At 37.4% G+C, this 21578-nt stretch overlaps 1 protein-coding gene across 1 annotated transcript in view; it reads left to right on the top strand.

Annotated features, from left to right (window-relative positions):
- Positions 1-21578, top strand: part of NALCN (sodium leak channel, non-selective) — a 235583-nt gene that overhangs the window by 145598 nt on the left and 68407 nt on the right. Inside the window, 1 exon segment of the mRNA XM_033051319.1 lies at positions 1185-1259. Within this exon segment, the coding sequence (XP_032907210.1) occupies positions 1185-1259 (75 nt within the window).

Below are 21578 nucleotides of genomic sequence, written 5' to 3'. Positions count from 1 at the left end.
GTTCCAAACTCCTTGTCTGGTATACTAAGCCATTTAAATTTCATCTTCTGTATAGGTTGGAAATAAATTTCCATTATGAAACTTATACTTCATTTACAAGTAGTGGTGGAAGGAATTGTTTGCTGTGGTTGTTACTCAGTGGTCCAAGACCACAGAAAAGTTCTGGGCCTGTAACTTTCCTTAAGAAAAGAGTTAGGATACCTTCTGGTACATCTCTGATATATCAGATATTGGTGCTTGCCTGTAGAAGCTCAGTGTGTTTGAGGATGTTTGCGTTAAACCTCAGAGACTGAAACCAACCTTGGCAGTTGCTAGCAGCTGTTGACGTGTATATATACATATTTACTGCCTTAGAAGTTGTCTGATAATATATGCTGAGCAGTGGTACCCTCCCTCACCTGCCATGCTCCTAATTCTTTCTGTTTCTCAGCTGTATCAGTCACGTTCTCAGTTTCTTTGGCCTCTGGTCAGCATCTGTGCACAAGGGAAATGTAATCATCTGATACTGATACACATTTTTTTTCTCCCTGGGATTCTTCCTCCTAGAAACATACCTAAACAATATTTAATGTCGAATAAATGGAGGCACTTGATTTTCCTCTTCTGTGATATGAGTTTCCTATACATGTGATGCATGCAAATAGTGGAGTAGCTTACTTTTCTTCCAAAGTGGAATTAGCTACTTTTCACAGAGGTACTCAGAGCATAAAGGAAGTCTATAAAGTTAATGGCTGTCAGGTGGCTAAAAAGTTACACCTTAATTGAAAACCACCTTAGCTTTGCAAGATGTAGGATTTTGCTTTGCATTTCTTTAATTATTATTGTTGTTGTTATTGTTCCTATTATTATTATTATTGCAATTGTTTTTATTGTTATTATTTCTGATTAACTTTCTTCTTCATGCAAATACATTTTAATGAGTATATTGTTAAGCGTATATAATGCATTGGTCATAAAATCTAGAATTCAGCATTTTTAAATGCGTATTAATTGTATGGCAAGATAAAAACCAATTTACTACTTGCATAATGGTTAGCAGATGTATAGTAAAAGGTGATACTAGTTCAACAGATGTCAAAGGCAAGAATCCTATTTACATCAGCTGGGCTGTCATTTTTACATGTTATTTAATAATACTTCTTAACAAAAATAAGATTAACAAATCATTTACAATTGTTTTGTAGATTCTACTCAGCTTGTTTGTTGCTGTTATTTTGGACAACTTGGAACTTGATGAAGATCTAAAGAAACTTAAACAAGTAAGAACATGTTTTTATTGTGCTTGAAAGTTGTTTCAATAAGGCATTTTACTTTACTGGTATTTTGTATGGCAAAAGATAGGAAACATCATCATAATTAACAAAACAATACACATGGAAGTGAATAGCAGTATTTTTGTTAGATAGTTTACTATCACACAACCTAAAAGAAAAATCAAGATATTGTAAAAAAGATGTAGAAACTTGGTTTAGTATTCAATCAAATTCAATTTAGATACTCTTATAATTAAAAAAAAAAATCAAAATCACAGCTAGGCCATCTTTTTGCTTTTAAACTAGTGAAAGATATCCTTGTCCATGCTTTATGAGCACAGCACAGCTAAACTACAGGAGAGGATAATGGGAGAGGGTCCACACTTAGGAAGCCGTAGAGCACACTTCTGGTCAATGTGTAGTGGGGAGCTAAAGATGCTTGGAAGAGTTAACTTAACTTGCTTGATTGATTCTCCTCCTTTGGGGACCAAGAAGTCATTCTCTCATGCCTGAAACCCCAAATGTCAATCAGATAAAGCAAAAATGTAAATAGAGAATTCACGTTGGCCTTTCTGACTTTGTGCACAAACCACCAGAGAGGAAGGTATCCATAGCTTTTAAATAAATATATAGCTGTGCTTTAATCTATACAGAGAGAAGCAAAGTCATCAACATTTCCCTATTTGATGCATGAAATAACATCAGCTAACATGTGGGAACTTCTTCAGTAATATTTGGCTTATAGCCATCATTTACTGGTTTTGTTCATCTTTCATGTCCATTAGCAATTGCCATAGAATTATGTTCATTCAATTCTTGAAAAATAATCACCCCAGACAACTGAGATATTTTACAATGAAGTTCTACATGACAGTATTATATTTTTTTTTTAATGGAATTCAATGCAGAAATCAATGCTGCTTTTGCTGTTGCAATATTAAATATCCACATGTATAGCAAACTTGAAATAAGTTAAAAGGATAAGTATTTTCTCCAACAATGAAACACAAATAATGGATTTCAGTTGATCAGTTTACATAAGTGAGAGACCTTGTGGATGATTTTTGGGATGGCAGGACAGTCTTGAGTATGCAAACTGAGTAGGCCAAATCAAAGGCATTCATTTTTCTCTTTACCATTCTCAAGAGGTAAAATGATCTGAAATGAAAATGGCTCAGATGTATGCTAAGCAATGTCATATCATACTGATAATCTTACAGGAAATTTTTCATTGTGTCTGCATGAGTTAGGAGTACAAATCAATTTTCTGAAGTGGAGAGCTTGAGATGTGAAATCCAGTGGCTTTTGTGTGAAATGTAGCATCTTTGATTCATTAACCATTTTAAAAATCCACACCTTTGCTTATTAAATGGCAGCAGCATGGCTTTATGCTTTAGCCACCTGCTTTGGAAGTGGTGAACAAAAAGCAATAATGAAAGGCCACCACTAGCAATGCTTGCCACATTTCAGTCTGAAATTTTATTAGCCTGGTAGGAATTCTGTCTCTCTGATAGCAATAGAAAATACTTAAATGAAAGACATAAATATAAATCTTTAAAAAATCTCTCAACTTCATAGCTTTGAGACTGAAGCAGCATAACTACATGAGAGTGGTGCTGGGCCCGAACAAATCTGCTGCCCCCATGCACCAGGCCTTCTAGCTACCGTGCCAGTGTCGGACTGTCTCCATGACCCAAGAAGTCATTTAATGAGAGCACAGCACTTTGCCATTGGACATACCAGCTGGGGTGACTGGCATAATGGTATATGGATTCTACATGCAGTATAATGCATATTGTATACCATCCTGATGCATAGCAATGTCCAAGGTGGCCGACACTGGTTCATTTGTATTTATGTTCTTGAAATGTTTTCTTGAACAGTACTATCTCCTCATAGAGTACCACTCAGTTCTATTGAGTGCATTTCCTTCTGGTATTTTATGCAAACAAATGAATGTTGTACAAAGTGATGCATATTTTAAAAATGCCTAAGGTGGGAGGAGACAAGGGGTCAGTTCCTGGAGCTCAATGATATGAGATTACTGGAATGAATGTGCAACTGCTTCAGTGTCTAGAACAGAAAACATTTCCTGAGGGGTAAATATGATGGTATCGCAGGTTCAGTGCTGATAGTGACTGTGCTCTATTTGCTGAGATATTGGTTGTCTTATCTCAGAAGATAAAGCAAAAAGAGGTTTTTTAATTGAATGATATTTTGAATTTTCAATTTTAAAATGGACTTTAAGAAGAAGCAGAATTGCAAGGCAATTGTTATGTTTTAACCTAGACCATTTATATAAAAAATAAAAATCTGCATTGCTGCACACAAAAATTTTTGACTTCTATAATTAAAAGATGAATGGTGTTCCAAGAGAGGAGTCAAATAATTCACACTGTTAATGTGAAAGACATTGATTGGTTGAAAATAATGAAATTGTAATGCTCTCCATCCTTGGGGATGTATGATTTTCCCTGCTTTTACAGTTGTAAAGCTCAGGTCCCAGGGCATTTTCAGATGTTGAAATACTGAATGATTTTCTAGGGCAGAAGGAGAATATATTTATGGCAGAAATAACACCTACCTAATAATCCCTTTTGAGCTGTGTTCTTCTTAATTATGACTCAGTTTCTTTTCTGGAACTTGATGAGAAAAATTTTATTACTTAACTTTCAGATTATTCGGAAAGGACTAATTAGTTAATATTTGCAATGTACTCTAGAATGTAAAAAGATACGTAAACACTTGGTATTCATGTTGCTGCATTAATACCAAGTGTTATTTAGTGTATTTAAGTGTGTATTTAGTGCATTTAGATATTAATAAATAAAAGCAAAAATGCATTAAATGAGATTTAGAAGATTCTAAGTAAGATCATAATATAATTTATTTAAAAGAAAGTAAACCTTTGGAATTAAATGTGCCAGTGCAAATTTAGTTAAGGATATACATCATGATTCAGTTTTTAATTACCTCATTACATAATAATAATTCCAAAAGTCTGGCCTCAGTGCAAAGAGTAGATAGAGCTCATTTTAATAAGCCACTAGTCCATTACTTTACAGTGTGTGATCCTGTGCATTATTTATTGCACAGTATTTAGGCTTTGCTACAAAGACGAAACTATTAATCTCCTTTCTGATTTTTTTATGCTACCCCTCCCAAGTGTGTAGAACAAACATAAAACTTGTGAAAGATTAAGTGATTAAGTAAATCACAGCAGCACAGGTACACATAAGAACAGAATCTGCTTTTCCAAGACACCATTCAGCTGGTTTAAGAACAGAACCACTCTCTGTATCCTTACAGTTCTATTTATTTGCAATGCGTCTCCCAGCCTGTTATGTCTCTTTCTCTTGTCTGTCTGCCATCATAGCTCAAGTGAACAGGGTTTGTACTATAGCTTATAGTCACCATCTATCTGTGCAATAAACTTGACCCTCTCCATTGATCCAGACTGACCCTAACACACTACTGAGTCTCCAGGTATGACATTGATCCTGCTCCTCTTCTTAGGAGGCCCTTTTCTCTCGCATTCAGTGCATCAGTTATACAGATGATATCAAACTTAGGCACAAGAAATCTATCAGCTACAATCCTGACTTCCTTCTCATTTATGCTTGTCTTCTCCACACTCTCCCTAAACTATTGTCCCAAAGTTAAAAAGAAACTGAGAGGATTTCTTCAATGTCTTTTGCCTTTTGTGATAAAGCGTTGACTTCCTTTTCAGAAATTCGTCACTGTTAACAGATTTTGAAGCATGACTTTCTCTTGCAGCAGCTGTTTTAACTTTTCCCATTGTATTATTCACATATTTACTGTTTCCATTGTTACATATTTCTATCAATTTGCCTAGACATGAAATCAGATTGATTAGGTTCTCATTTCTCATGCTCTACCCCGAATCCTCTTTTATATTCCTCTTTTCAAGTCACATTTTCTAATTTCCTTTCCTCACACTCCAGAGTTTATTTAGCTGAAAAATTATCTACCACTGCAGAATGTCAGCCTTGCTATATCTGAGATCCTTTAGACATCTTGAGAGAGTGCTATCAGGTGTTAGGAAGCAACAAATTGACCTTATGTCAGTTATCTTTCAGAAGATCTTCACCTGATGTTATTGTAGATCAGACTTTGGCATAGTTTAGGGCCTTCTTTGATCCTGTCTGTGGCCAACATCTGTTTATTTTAATTTCTTGCTTTGGTTTTATTTTTCAGAACACACTCAATTAATACTCTGTTGCTCTTTTAGACTTCCTGCTTTCTTTATGTATTTTAAAGCTTACTTATTAGAGTTTATTTCTTTAGAAACTAGTGGCTCAAAATCTTTCATGATTTGCCATTATTTTTATACAAAAAAAACCCCTAAAATTTATGTTGGGGTTTTTTTCCTCTATTCTTTGCTTAGCATATGGTTTTCTTTTCTGAAACATTTCCATTTACTTTTAAGTCTTCTTTGCACTCCATTTGACATTGCTGGTCTTGTTGACCTTCTTGGAGTTTTTCTGTAACTGGTAGATGTATTCTGCTAATAAAACAGGATATTTAAAGCTACTCCATACACCACCTCCTCCTTTCCACTTTCTGTCATTTGTCTATTTTTTAAATTTCTTTTCAAAAGCTTTATGATTTTAAGTAATTAATTTTTTAATTTAAATTCAATGTAATAGATAGATTTGACCTCCTACTTGTAAAGTAAAATCTGAATTTAAGACCATTTTTATCACTGTTACAGAAGAGCTATTTTATATTTATGCCATTAAATAGATCTTGCTGTGTACTAAACCATTAAATACTTCTTCACTTAGGTGTTCTCTGGCTACGTAAGTAAGCAAGGATTCACTTATGAGTAAAAAATTAATATTTTTCTTCTGCCCTTTCCTAAACGTACATGAGGGTAAACAAAGGCTTCCCAGGATTATTATGCTTGTTTTTCAACTTTGAATACTATTTTGCATTTTGAAATGACTTTAAAATCCTCATTTACACATGTGCAGAATATTTCTTCCAGTTTGAGACACATTTTCAGTGCACATGGATTCTGTGCTGTTTTTATATGCATTTACTTTATTCACTGCATTGATTGAAGAATTTCTGTTACATATAGCATCAGTCTTTCACTGGTGCCAGGTACTCTCCATTTGGATAATACGTTGCCTGTTCTGCATATCTGATTCTGTAGGATCCTACTGCCTGTTACTTTTACCAAGTTTCTGAGATGTGTTTTGTGTCAACATTATGGAGATTTTAATGACAGAAATTCTAATGCAACCATGGGTTTTTTTAAAGTTTTATTATTAATATAAAAACCTGTATATGTATTATTCTCATCTAGTTTTATGTCCTCTCCTTAATACGGCTTTACTTTTTATGTATTTTGTTTCCTATCAGAATTTTGTAAATTTTTAGGATTCCCATTGTTTCGTTCTATTCAGAGAAACTCTTGTTTGCCTTATTGACTACTCCATTCTGGACTTACTCTGCTATTTTAGTACCTGCTCCTTTAACAGCTTTTGCAGCCAGTGAAGTTCCTTAAAAATTTTGTGCAGGTTTAAACACCTGGGTAGAATTAATCTCACTTCACCAATATTTAGCATTGTATATGCAGTTTGAAATACTAATGTGGATTTCCTTCTCTAGTCACTGAAGAGTAACGGGTACTTTTGGAGGGCAATTCATTTTTTTAATAGGGCAGCTACAAGAAAATTATAAGCCAGCCATGAGATTATCCCCAAGGCACCCTCACTATATGAACTACAGTGATTTCACGAATACAAGCCGCACTGAGTATAAGTCGCATCTCTGGGTGTTGGCAAATATTTCATTTTTTGTCCATAAATAAGCCGCACCTGAATATAAGCCGCTCTGTCGTTCGCAGCGAGGACCCGCGTGCAACAAAGTTGCCAAATAGTAACGGAACCGCAGCAGGGCGGGGTTTACTGGCTCGGCTCGTGCTGTGCAGGCTCGGCCTGCTAGGGGCTGCTGACGGGGCCAGGTGGCCCAGCCCGGTGCTGCCACTCGGCGGGGCCTCTCCGGGCTGGCCGCCGCCTCTGGGGTTGCTCGCCCCGGCCCCGCTCCCGACGTGGCGGCAGCAGGCGAGCACGGAGCATGCCCCGCTCCCGGCGCGGCAGCGGCGGGCAAGCACGGAGAGCCCCCTGCTCCCACTGCGGCTGCGGAGAGCGGGGGCGGAGCCCCCCGCCTCCTCCCTGAGCCGTGGGGATGTCAGCACAGAGCCCCCTGCCTCTCCCCCGCCTGAAATAGGGAATTGCCCTGCCTCCCTCTCTCCCCCCACGCTGCCGGCGCTGAGCTGGCCCCACCCGCCGCACAACACAGTATCCAATTTGTAACAATCGCGAAATCCTGGGTTTTACTGGCAGGTGCTCGGCTCGGCACCTTGGCTGGCACTTCTGGGGTTGTAAACGTCAGAAAATTATTCACATATTAGCCGCTCCTGAATATTGGCCGCATTTCCGGTTTGAGCGCAAAATCTAAGTCAAAATGGTGCAGCTTGTATTTGTGAAATTACTGTATCTTTCCTTTATCTGCAGCATAGTCTATGGCTTACAGCAATGAAAAGTTTATGGCACTACTTCTCAAGTGCATATCCTGGCTTTCTTGAGAAAGCAGACAGGAAATAAGACTATTCTGTCTTTGGTCTGTTCTTGTATCTCAGAACCCTTTGACTGGTCCTTGTCAGTAAAAGACTACTGGGCAGATGGACTTTTGATCTAACCTGGTGCACTCATTCTTACACCCCTGGTGTTTCACAATCTGAACTGGATTTCAGAAGCAATTTGCAAATTCCATAAGGATGAACCCATTGGTGGCTAAAACCATGTGCATGGTCACTTTACTGTTTTATAATTCCACAAGGGAAGGAGCAAGCATCTCAAGCATCTCTGAGCATGAGCCATTGTCTAACTTCCTTGGCCGTGTAATCTTGTCTCTGTAATCCTATTTCCTGGAATTCCACCATAAAATATATGTATATTTTTACCTCTCAATATAATTTCAACAATATTGAAATATAACATTTTGTTTGTTTACCTTATGCTTGTGATAACAAACAACTTACTTTACTAACTTTGGCAGGTATATCTTAGAGTTTTTGCCAGACAAGATTATTGTGTCCCTATTTTACTACTGGAGAATCAAAGCTGAAGTGACATCCTAGGTTCATGTACAAATTCCCAGTATGATGAGGAATCAAAAAAAGTCTGGTTTAGGGCTTAGGCCCCTTGAGTCAATCAGGAACATGCATCCACTTTTAAATTGTTGAAATCTCACATAAGTGTAGTTCTCTGCTTCAAAGAGAAAATCCCTTAAGATTAAATTTCTGTCATATCACACATGTGCTGTCAGTGCTCACTAGTGCACACTCACAGCATCAGTACAGACAGCATCCATTACTAAAAATATTTTCCCCATGCCTTACTACCTGGCTACAGAAATCCTTGGAGTACTAAACAAAAATATTCAGTAGAGACATTTTTCTTCTAATTTGATTAAATTCACACACTCACCAGTGAAGGTACTTGACATATGTACATGCTCCTTTCCCTCCTGTTCTGCTCCACACCAATAAATATATATAAGAATTTTTTTCTCCTAAATCCATATCAAAGCAGCAAGTGCTGCGGAGGTGTATATATATATACCTATATATCCTGGTATATATCTATTTTTACGTATAGTATACGTATATATTTTTTTAAAACTAACTGCCCTTAGAATTATATTTGGAAAATAACAGATTTTAATCATGTTCATTTTCTCTCTTAAATCTCACTTTTAACTCTTTGAATGTTGAAAACAAAAATTTTCATAAAGAAGCTATAAGATAATGATAGATTCTTTGCTGGTTTTGTCTGTTGAGATTCTTGTTTGCAATAGTGTTTAATGTCTGAACACTTCAATTTGATGCCAGTGGTTCAGGGTCACATTTTGAGACACTTAGAAGCTTTGAAAAAAAGAGGCAGTTAAGCAAACTTTAATGGTCTTTGCAGAGCTTTTACAGCAAAAGCATAGAAGAAATCAAAAGGATCCATTAGGCAATCTGTCTCATAAGAAGAATAAATTGCAATAGAATAAAGCAAACTAGGATTTAACTGTCATCAAAAATGGCAGAGCTATGATGGGATCTCATTCTATTATGCTTGGGGGTTTTTGGTGGTGGTAGTGGTGGTAGTGATGGTGGTGATGGTGATAGAGGCAATGTGGAAGTCTACACTGGAATCTCATGCCACCTAATTGTCCAGAATATAGCAGCAGAGGATAGACACCTTTGAAAAGAATTTTTAAAACCTAATAAATATTTATGTTTTAATCCCTGTTATCTTAAAATCTTCTCTATTTTTTCTGTTCTTGTTGTCATGGAAACATAGCAATTAATCCTTTTTTATTATCACTATGCAGTTACTTTTCCTTCTTCACTACTCAAATTAGAAAATCCCTGATTTATAAAATGGCTTTTGGTGGCCTATTATCTAAAGGGAGAGTACCTGATTTCTGAACACTGGTAAAGATAATTCTGGCACATATATTCTAAATATGAATTTGATACTGCTTCCCTTTTATGACAGAATATATAGGTGGAATTTTGGTTATGTTAGTCAAGACAAAGCAAGTCAGTCTCTAAAGAGATAGTGCTGAGTCCTTCTACATTTTTCTCTAAAGTACATTTGAATAAAATTTTCAAATCAAACCTTTGTACTAAATAGAATAATTTTTGTTGTTGTTGTTGCATGACTGATCACCACAGTATCCTGTTGATTGTGGAAAACTCACAGATACTTGGAATTTTATGTAATTAAAGCAGTGTTTGTATGCCAAACAATCCAAACTTACATCCCCAGAGCAAACATAAAATTTTCTTACTGTGATTCCTATAGTATTCAGATTTTTTTATCTCTAAACTGGACAAAAGCACAGTTTTTCCTTTTGATCCTAAATTCATGTGCAATCATTTGTTGATTTTTCAATTATTACTTTGATTCCAGTGCCTGCGCTGTTCATTGCTAACTCAGAGCAATTGGATTCACATTTTTGATCCATGTAAAAGAAACCTCCCAAAAATAAAAATTTTAGTGCTCTTAAATGCAATTATTTTTAAGAAAGGAGTAAGATTATCTTCTGACATACAGTGAAAAAAATAAATCATGTTAATACTGTATGCTTATGCAGAAAGCAGAAAAACAAAAATTTTAATGTTCTTACATTTAATCCAACTCTCATGAGTTTGGAAGCAACTCTCTTCAAGTTTTTGAACACTTACATTCAAGGAAAAAAGTTCTCATTCATTTAGATAAAGGTTAGAATTGAAAAGGGTCAGGATTCATGTCACTTTGTTAGCCATGCAAAAAGTTAGGCCTGTAGTCTAAGCCAGTCATCTGCCCTTGCCTGTAGTCATAGTTACCCTCCAGGGAATGATTCATCCCATCCAAGTAGGGTGCTCTCATTTTTCTCTTACAGGGGAAGTCTAGACAGTTAATTAGGCAAAATGCCAGATTTTCAGTGGGTAATGTTAACCGACATAAATATCTAAGTTTAATGAATTAGGAACCTGTATTTCATTGACATTTAGTCATATGGGTGCTTTCACATTAATGAAGCCAAAAAATCATAGTGTGTAACAGCAGGCACCTTACTGAAGTGCCTAGGCTGGGATCCCAATTTAGGTTAGAGACTTAGATGATAATGACAACAAAGGAAAAAAGTCAACATTCAAAGCTGACCATCTCTCTTCACTCACAGCAAAAAACAAAGCCTGCATTTGTGAATTTAGGTTCATAAAATAGCAGGTCCCTGGCATTGGCACTTCAGATAATTTTTAAGGGTATGGTGGGAAAAATTTGACAGGATCTTTGTAGAGGTTCTTGACCTCCACATGGATTGGTTCAGAAGTCAGTACAGGCCCTGTCTCACTTGTGGAGCAAAAGGTTTGCTGAGAGGCAAAAGCAGTGTGGTCTGTGTGAAACCAGACCTTTACCATTTGCTATGGGAATATGTCAGAAATGTTGCTGTCACACATTTTAATGTATCCTGCTAAGACTTTGTAGTAATGTTTGGTCTTAAAAGAGAAAGATACAAATACGTAATTGCTTCCCCAGAGAATGAGGGTCTCACTGCTGTGCCAATGATGTTGAGGATATCCATCTTATATTCTCTGCAATGATATGTTAACAAGTGTTGCTGCATCAATACCAAGATACTGCAATTCCTTTTTTTTTTATTTACTATGTTGTTCCAGTGTGCTTATCACCTTTCTCCGCTCATCACCACCATTACGGTTCCCATTTTTACAGCTACTGCTCTTTTTTCTTGTACATCCAGGAACAGGTAGTGCTGTCTTTTCTTTATATTAGACCATACATTTCTTAGTGCCAATGATCACTTCTCCATGATCATTGTCAAAGGAGTTTACTCATCCATTCACTGTTGGAAATTCGCAAAACAACAATCTTTTTATTATGAGAACTTCCATAAATCCACGGATGTGGAACTAGTTTCCTTGATTCTCTCATTTTTAAGGGTATCTCTTGTTTTACAAGTTGGCTCTTGGTCAGGGAATTTTCATTTTTTGAACTAAAACAACCTTCTAATAATCTTTTATAATTGTTTCTGTGTCCCAGGCATATACCTATTGCTGAAATTCATTATGTGAGAGAAAGCTTCCACACAAACTGGGTTTCCAACCTAGAAAAAGTCACACTGAGAAAAAGTCATACTGTGAAAGTCACTCTGAAAAAGACATAAAAGTGTTTTATGTTTAGAAGCAGTACAAAACAAAAGCTTTTTCTTAATGTATATTTAGGAGTTGAGAAAATATAATCAAGGTCTTTGCAATAACTCTATGAACTGAAATTGTCAATACTATCTGTTATTTTTAATCTTTAAATTGGAATATCAACAGATCTGCATCAAGCTTCTCTAAGAAGCCTTCTTGATGTCAGAATAAATTTATTTTCTTGTTCAGTCCTAGATCAAACTTTCCCAGCTCATTTGCTGAAGCTGAAGTTTATAGGAGTTCAGGAGTTGTTAGAGATTTTCTCCATGAGAGCCATAATGTGATCTACATTTATGTTTGGGCCACTCATATTTTATTTCTGTTTCAAATGTGTTTGCCTTGGAAAAACTTGACTTACGAGTCCATGATGCACTTAAGGATTAGTGAAAATAAGTGGAAAAAAGTATTTTTAGAAACTTGTTGAAAGTTCCAATTTGGAAGAGATGGCGAGAATTTCAATAGATACCTTTTTATCTTTAAGGTGTGACTGAGAATGCATATTTTTATGCATATGTGTGGGAATTTCCCTGGCTCTCCCTAGGCTCACAGTAATGTGACAATTTTGACTAAGCATGAGCAGGAGCAGGAGAAAGTCATAATATCATTCACAATGAGTTTAGAGAATCATTAGGGTTGGAACATTATCTGGTCCAAACCCCTTACCAGGGTAAAAAGGTCTTAATATTTGTTTTCTAAAATATACCAAAAAACTCTGAATGAGAAATATTTTGGTTATATAGTCAGTGCCTTGGGGTAGTTAAAAAGCTTGCAGTGTGCTACATTCCATTCTGTACTAAAAATAACATGAATTCAGGGAGGATGAGGTACCCTCTAGGCAGTAGTACAAGCAATTATGTTCAGGGCAAAAAAGCACTGATCAAAATGTCAGGACAAGCTCTTCTTTCTGCAGTTGTTTCCATGTTCTTTGAAAAAAGTCTAAGAAATTTTAGACATCCTGAGTGTACTTGCAGATTCTTGTTTTTCGATTCTATGCATCTGATTATCGTATCCTAAATGTATATTTTGGATCTGTTTACCATTAAAACCTAGTATATATATATATATTTGCTTTCTAATACAAGCAGTCTGTGATTTTGGAACTACACAGACATACACATATATGCCAACCAAGTTTTTTTCCATCTTAGGTCCTGCAAATATCTTTGGTATACATCCATATGCCAATGCAGGTGTGCACACAGGCATCCATACACAACAAACTTGTCAATTATACAGTTTTTCAAAGTGACCAATTTTAACAGTTTGCTGAACAACCACAGATCCCTTTTAAAATCATGCCAATTTTTTGAAAGTGCCAAATATATTCCAAAATCTTGACAATTTATGTGTATGCTTTATATTCTTCTTTAAAACAAAATCCTTAAATCCTTAACATCTCCAATAGTGCCTCTAATGAACTTCATTCTGTTTAGCACTTTTTCCCCCCGTTGATCATGTCTTAATTCCACAATATTATTTTATACATTTTCAGTAATGAAGTTATATGGAGTAACTACATATCTTGTTTGTAATGGCAGTAGATTGTCCTACTAAATACTTTTATTTTGGTAACCCAGGTGTACTATGTTTAAATGTAAATCCTTTCAGACCTCTACCCTAAAATTACTTCTCCTTAAGTATGGTGTTGCTTGGTATTCAACATGATGGTCACCGACATCAGAGGAAAGCCTCTTGCATCCTATTAACCCATAGCATCATGCCTCTCTAACAGCTCTGATTATATCACTAAATCACAGACTATTCTGACCTGGAAGGGACTCACAAGGATATTGAATCCAACTCTTTCAGCAAATAGCCTATACTGGGATTGAATCTGCAACCTTAGCATTATTGGAACTATGCTCTATCACTATCAGTGTCACCTGAAAGTAGAACCAAGCTGTTCACTGTTGCTTGGCAGTTCCTTGTGACTAGTGACCAGAATTTCACCATATATGTTTCTGATTAAAAAAAACAAAAACAGTGCCTAAGACCAATACAAAATTTTTTTAATGAAGCTTACTGAGAAAGAATCTCTAAGTGTGGAATAAACCAACAGGTCTGCTGAATGGAAGCAAAGGCTTGCTAGATCAATGTCTAGTTCCTAACAGTGGCCAGAAAAATATGTGTTTAGTTATTTACAAAGGCAAAGGGAAATCATAAAGTAGTATTTCTTTCTGTGGTGATATTTCATACTTGAGCAATAGTCACTTTCCAGGACACAGCAACTTCCAGTGTCCAACATAGTGTATCTTCGTCTAGTAGCTCTTGATGGATTTTTTCCTTGCCTGTCTGTTAAATCTATTTTCAAAGCTGTGTATATTCTAGCATTTACTGCCTGCAGTAGCAAAGATAAATTTTAAAATGCACCTTGTGAAAAGATATTTCTTTTTCAACAGCCTTCAATGAGCCTTCCACTTGATTTTTACATTTGATGCCCTCTAGCCTGTGATGTTGTCATTCCAGTCAAATGCTTCCTCAGTGTTCTGTCTTTCCTTTCCCTCTTTTATTGTTGTTTTTTCAAAGTAAATAACTCAGCATGTGAAATTACTAGGATAGAATTTCTGTAACATCTTTTCTTGAAAGTTCTCTTATTTGTTTTTAACAAGAATTCGAAATATCTGGTCCATAATAGAAAAAGTACTAGGAAGTCCTGTCTCCCTGCATGCAGCTAGCTTTCTGATGCTTTACTGGTCCTGTTTTCCATGGATTTTATTATTTGCTTTCTCTTTGTCTTCACTTGCTCTTCTCAGATCTCTTTTCTGGTGATGCAGCTTAGTGTTTGAAAGCAAGGTGTTTATAGGGGAAGTCCAGGCCATCCAGATACAGTCCTTATTCATTCAGAGGACAGATCTGATGTTACTCATGTTAATACCAATGAGTCTCACGATCCTGGTAATGCAAATATCATTTTGACAGACCTATTAACAACTCCTTTATTCATTGGGGTGCAAAACTGTACTCACACTTTATGACCCAGTTTTACTTTTCAGTGGGAAGGAGCTTTTCTTCCCCTCTGCTCCCTTCTCCCTCAGTTCTTATTAAATAAAACCAGAGCACATGGTTCACTACTGCTTTTAATTCATACCACAAACAATGACAGGTCAAACACTGGTAACTGGCTTTTCAAGTACAGTAAATTCACAAATACAAGCCGCACTGAGTATAAGCGGCATCTCTGGGTGTTGGCAAATATTTCGGTTTTTGTCCATAAATAAGCCGCACCCGAGTATAAGCCGCTCTGTCGTTCGCAGCGAGGACCCGCGTGCAATTAGTAACAGAACTGCGGGAGGGCAGGGTTTACTGGCTGAGCTAAGGCTGTGCAGGCTCGGCCCGCTAGGGGCTGCCAACGGGGCCAGGTGGCCCAGCCCGGTGCTGCCGCTCGGGGCCGGCCGCCGCTGCCACTGGGCTCAGTCACCCCAGGTCGGCGCTGCCCCGCGGTGGCAGGCAGGGATGGAGCTTCCCCCACTCCTACGGCAGCGGCGGCGGGCGGGGACGGAGCTTTCCTACGCCCGTGGCGCCGGCGGTGGGCGCGGACAAAGCACCCCGCCTCCTCCTCGGGCCGCGGCAATGGCGGCGCAGGGCCCCCGTCGGCTCCCCGAGCCGCGGCAATGGCGGCGCCCCCCCCCCCCATCCTCCCCTGGCTGTAGCAGAGGAGGGAAGAAGAGAGCTCTCCCGCCTCTCTCCCCGCCCCCTGTGCTGCCTGCAGGGAGCCAGGGCAACACAGTAACACTGTAACAATCGCGAAATGCCGGCTTTTACTGGCAGGTGCTTGGCTCGGCGCCCTGGCTGGCACGTCTGGGGTTGTAAATGTCAGAAAATTATTCACATATTAGCCGCCCCCGAGTATTAGCCGCACTTCCGGGTTTCCACCAAAATTTTTGTCATATTGCTGCGGTTTGTATTCATGAAATTACTGTACATGGCTCCAAAAGCTGTGTTGAGTGATACCTCAGAAGTGACATTTTGTCTGTCAGCAGAGGAGGAAACAACAGGATTTGGGATGCTGAACATGCTTGGTCAGAATACATTGCTGGAGCCCTGTGCCTTTCTCCCAGCACCTCCAAGCATTCAGAAACTCCAGGAAGACACCACTGACAATTTCAGCAGTCGCATCACTTCCAAATTTTGTGTGCTGAGACTTCTGCATTTAAGTAGGATTTTCAGCATAGGGATTTTTCATGAACATACTGTGTGAAAAGGTGTTATAATTGGTGTATCTAATTTAAACACATTTGGCATGAAATTTTATACATGTGAATTTGTGTGTGAAAATCAAGGAGCTTTTTTAAGCTTAGAGTTACTTGCCTCCAGAGTATTTTTATTCTGAGAACAGTGCTTGAGGTAATTCTAAGTGGGAAATAACTATAAAATAGAATAAAAATGAACAATTACCTTTTCATTATATCTGATTCCATGTGGATGGATTTTTAACAAGTGGCAGGGAAGATAAGTGTCAAGCACATTTCATTAATCAATGAAAAATACAGTAATGGTTCCACACTGAAATTTATGTACTACATAAAATGCATAAAATCCTTCTTTTCATTAGAGAGAGAATATAGAATTTTCACAAAATTCAAGTTGGTCCCCTGTTCCTGGGACATATGCTGAACATTTAAATAGGCACTATTTCAAAAGTGGTAAGCATTACAGAGACTGTGTCAATTTCTAGAAGACAAGGCAACCTTTCAAGCCTGGAAAATAAGGTCATCTGGAAAGCTACTCATGCTAGACTATTTCTTTTTTAATAACTAAGAAAGTTTTGAAAGTCCCTTGATGGCTGTAACTTCAAGACACCAGTGTTGTTTGAATTTTTTTCCTACCTCTTACCTCATGCATCACCTCTTTTAAAAGCAGCATCAATGGATAACAAATTCTGGGTGATATGTTTTATTCATAATGGTGAAATAAACACCTAAGTATTAATTCAGAAGTTGCCAATTCCTGATATATGCAATCTGCCAAAAATACTCAAAAAATTCAAGATGGTTTCTCCTGGAGAGAAGCTTTATGATATAAAATGGTATAAAATAGAGACATTTGAATATTCTAGCCAAGGATCATATTCAAAGCACACATTTTTTCAAGGAGAAGTGTTGAGAGTTGTATTTGCTATGAATGTGGGAATAGCAGTAACAAAAATGTAAATGTAAGCTTCTGCTGCTTCATGTATATCACCAGGGAATAAAATGCCTACCTAGGTTTTATATCACCAAGAGCTCATTTAATCTTTATTTTTTGTTTTACTTAGTTGTGGCAAAGGGAAATGCAAGTGCTTGTCAGGGTACACAGGTGATTCTAGATGCTTTGTCCTCTGAATTAAGGGACAGTCCTACAGCAGTTTGGAATGAAGGGCTTATGCAGCATTGCTAGTTATTTTGATAGCAGTTGGATTCTTGAAAATCCATGCTGACTTTTCCTTTGTGCCCTTCTGTGCCACAGAGGTCTGCATTGCCTCCTCTGAACTCTGTTTTAGACCTATAGGAGCCTGTGAATCTACACAATTGTGTACTCATTGTAATTAACTTTTGCATTCTTGAAAAAAAATAGAGGCCTGGTCTTTGCATGAGATTTAATTTCTGCTTCATTAAAAAGATCTAGCAGCTTAGAAGAACTGACTAATTACATTTTTACTGCATTTTTTTGGAACCTGAGTCTAAGACAATCACTTCCACTTAGAATTCAGAGGATTTCTCCTTTTATAGTTTCTCAAGAATGGACTGGGCACTCTTTTAAAAATGTGACAGAAGAGGAGGAAGCTTGCAGGATTTTGCTGCATAATATCCAATGAGCACTATTTCAGAATGGAGAATTCTTACACATATCTTTCTCTTTAAAGAAACAGTCCATAACTGCAAGGATACAAAGAAAACAATCTCCATCTCTTGTGAAAGGGAATAACAGCACTCAGGAATCTAGCCCTGGCTAAAACTTCATCAGCAAACCTGTGTGGGAGAAAGGGCAGCCAAGAACACAAAATTATTTTTGTTTTCATCTAGCCCAACCAAGAAGGCTTCAGAAGTAGTTTGGAACAGCCTTTGTGACCTCCCAATTACCAGTTGCATAGGTTTGTCTCTGCATGTCCTTTAGTAAAATAAATCTTCTATCTGAATTTCTGTACTGTAAAAAAATCTATAAAAATACTGAGTAAACTGTAATGACTCTAAAACTCAGGCCACTTATGTCAAATTAAATGTTCTGCCTGTAGTTCAAAATGAACAAACCAACCATCTCCAAAAAGACAAGGGGTAGTTAATTTGTGCGAAGAGAAAGTCTGTCCTGTTTAAAGAAATGTCCTGAATTCTGGCCTTAGCTGCATCTGTGAATTTTTTCTCAAGTTCAGTTATATTTTCTAAGATATTTGATTGTAAAAATTACTCCACTATATGGATGGCAAAAACTCAAATCTAAGTTGTATTTATTATGTTCTCAGAGACTCTGATAGAGCCCAGTAATGACTTGAAAAAAAGTAGAAGTTATTAAGACATGATATATGCCTATGCACAACAGTAAAACTGAAGAGCATAATTATCTGTTGTCCTGCAGTTCATAGATATCAGCAAATCATAGACTCATTAAAAAAGTCTGTGCTGGAAGGGACTTCAGAAGAACACCTGTATTGAAAGCAGACCATTGGATGATGTTACCCTGAGTCCTGTCAGGTCAGCTCCAGGACATCTCCAGTGATAAAACTTCCTTGGCTTGTCTAGGCAACTTATTCCAGTGGTTGTCTTCATAATGAAGAATTGCTTTGTTCTATATAGAGAGACTCTTTATCATTAAGCAAATGGCTTATTCTTTGCTTCTTGTCTTCTAAGTCTCTTTGTGAAGAATGTTCCTTTATATTCTCTAGAACTACATTACAGAATAAATTTCTGTGGCCCCTCCACAGACCCTCTCCAATGTGGTAATCCCAAACAAATCCAATTACATGGAGATCAGATCAAGTGTACAGCCACCTGTGTATTTAGCTGAATACATTTAAGGAAACAAATGCACATGATAATAGTGTTTATAATAAAAGCACTTGGAAAAAAAGTGGAAAAAAAGTACAAAAAAAGTACTGTGCACTGTGGTTGATGTTTGATTACTCCTGTGAATTAGAACAAGAATAATGATCTCGTTATCATATTTGGTACTTGTGTAATTTGATTTTTAGGAATATTTATCTGGTATCTCATTGGAATTGTGTTCCATGCTTCAAATTAAACATTCTTGTCCTGACTACAGTAGGTCATCTTTCAGGTCTTTGTAGAGATCATTTGTGTGTTAGAAGGTAGTGTAATATTGGTCTGTGGCAGCAAAGTGTCTATTTATAAATGTCCAAACACAGAGTAGCACACCTAAAAAGAAGGAAGCACAGCTTTGCACTGCCACAGCCAACAGAAACAAAATGCCATCTGCTGCACAAGCACCTACATCACAGTCTGTGACAAATATTTTTCAGCCTCTACACATAACTGCTTCCACCTCAGGCAGTACTCACAAATTCATATGGATTATATACGTTGGATTGAAAATTGGAATTAGGTTCATGTAGCAAAGTTATGTGTCAAGATTTATTGCCAGACACACAGTTGCTTTCTCACTCTAAGAATCAGAAGAGTAAAAGTGAGAAAAACTCATGGACTGAGATACAGAGAGTTGAATAGGTAAAGCAAAACCCAGACATGCAAGCAAAGCAAAATAAGGATTTATTCACTATTTGCCATGGACAGGCAGGTGTACAGTCATTCCTAAGGAAGCCATCTTCCATTGTATGTAACAGTGACTTGGGAAAAGAGATACCATCATTGCAAACATCCCCCCATCCTTCTTCTTTCCCCAGCTTTATACACTGAGCAGAATGCCATATGGTCTGGAATATCCCTTTGGTCAGCTGGGGTCAGCTCCTAACCTCTTGTGCATCCCCAGCCTCCTTGCTGGTGGAGAGGCAGAAGAGGCCTTGATTCTGTTGAAGAGCTGCAGAACAATAAGGAAAACATCCCTATGATGTCAGCACTGCTTGCAGCGAGAATGCAAAACACAGCCCCATGTCAGCTACTATGAAGGAAACTAAGCAGTGAGTCAAGTTGGATATGCCTTCTGTCCCTTCCGGTTTAGTGGTGACTTATCTTATGTAGTACCCCATACAATGCATAGAGCAGCCTATACAAATCACATGGAATCAAAGTTTTGCATGTATGGGAAAAAATTCAGGCTTTCTATAATTAGGTACTAAGAAGACCTAAGAGGTAAAGTTACCTTCCTTTGTTAAACTATGGGCAGGGATATACACATTCTCTGCAGGTTGAGTCATTTTTCCCTATGACCTCTGCTCTTCAGTATTTTAAATACCTCTTGCTGTCTGTATCCTAAAAGAAAGTCAAGATGATAACTTCCTCAGTCAATCACGACCTGGTTCACTGAGTGGCTTCAGCTCTTTTTTGCAAAAACGGGAGCTACCTGTGGTGAGAACCTTTGAAAGTCAGCCCACAATTGCAGTTTCCTAGATTGGCTCTGTTTCCATGTAAACATGGCAGGGCAGGTGAAGATGTGTGTCTCAGCTACATTTAGATAAGGACCATTTGCAAAACTATCTCTGGCAATCTTTCTTTTTGTAGAAACTAGAATAGGAAAGCAAATATTAAGAGTGTCTGTATTGTCTTGCAATGGCAATTTTTTTGCTTCCCATGCAGAAGCACCCTTTCAGGTTGTAATGAATTTTACCCTGAATCTTGAAGATGAACACGTAACTAGTCAATATTGAATGGGTACATTTGTAAAAGAGCAGAATTCATACATCTTGTGCTTTTGTTCACTTGAAAATATTTTAGTTGCTTGTTGTTCATTGCATATATAGTTCATAACAAATAATGATACCTAGTTTACATGAAGTCTCAAGAAGTTTCCCCTGGTGAAATGGAGCATATAATACATTTTCTATTATAATGGATATTTTTTTTTGTAACTCACTAACCTTTATATGGAAACAAAAATATAAATGCTACTTATCCCAAGAAAAAAATAATGAATATGAAAATGGTATTTTTTGTATTCATTATGGCATTTATATGTGAAATGGCTATTAAAAGAGTTAGGCATGTTGTCATTAAATTTATGCTTCATTTCCATTATCTTTTTAAACTATCCATCAAAATATGTACCTACCCCCGAACTGTTTTAAAATAAAGGTATGGTGTATCTTATCTAAGATAAATACTGACAGTTAGATCTAGGGTTTGAGTCTATGCTCTTACAGGGCTTTTCCAACCTAAATGATTCAATGAATCTATAAACTGGTTTATCTTCCTTACACCGAAGCATCTTCTCAAAGACAGTAATTTAGCCATTCTGTATCAAGAGAGAAAGCTGTCCAAGACATGCTCTCTGTCTTTAAAGCTGGCCAGCTGGCACAGCCTGGCTTGTACATACAGCAAAGTGATCTTCCTCTCCCAAAACTACCTACCATTTAAAAGGAAGTGCCCATACTGCCTACCGGGAACATGTCCAGTTGGGATAAGTGCCACACTGTGCTCAGGCATGATCAGGGAGAG

The sequence above is a fragment of the Catharus ustulatus genome, chromosome 2 (assembly GCF_009819885.2).
Source record: "Catharus ustulatus isolate bCatUst1 chromosome 2, bCatUst1.pri.v2, whole genome shotgun sequence".
Classification (NCBI taxonomy): Eukaryota; Metazoa; Chordata; class Aves; order Passeriformes; family Turdidae; genus Catharus; species Catharus ustulatus.
This window is presented reverse-complemented; position numbering and strand designations above follow the sequence as displayed.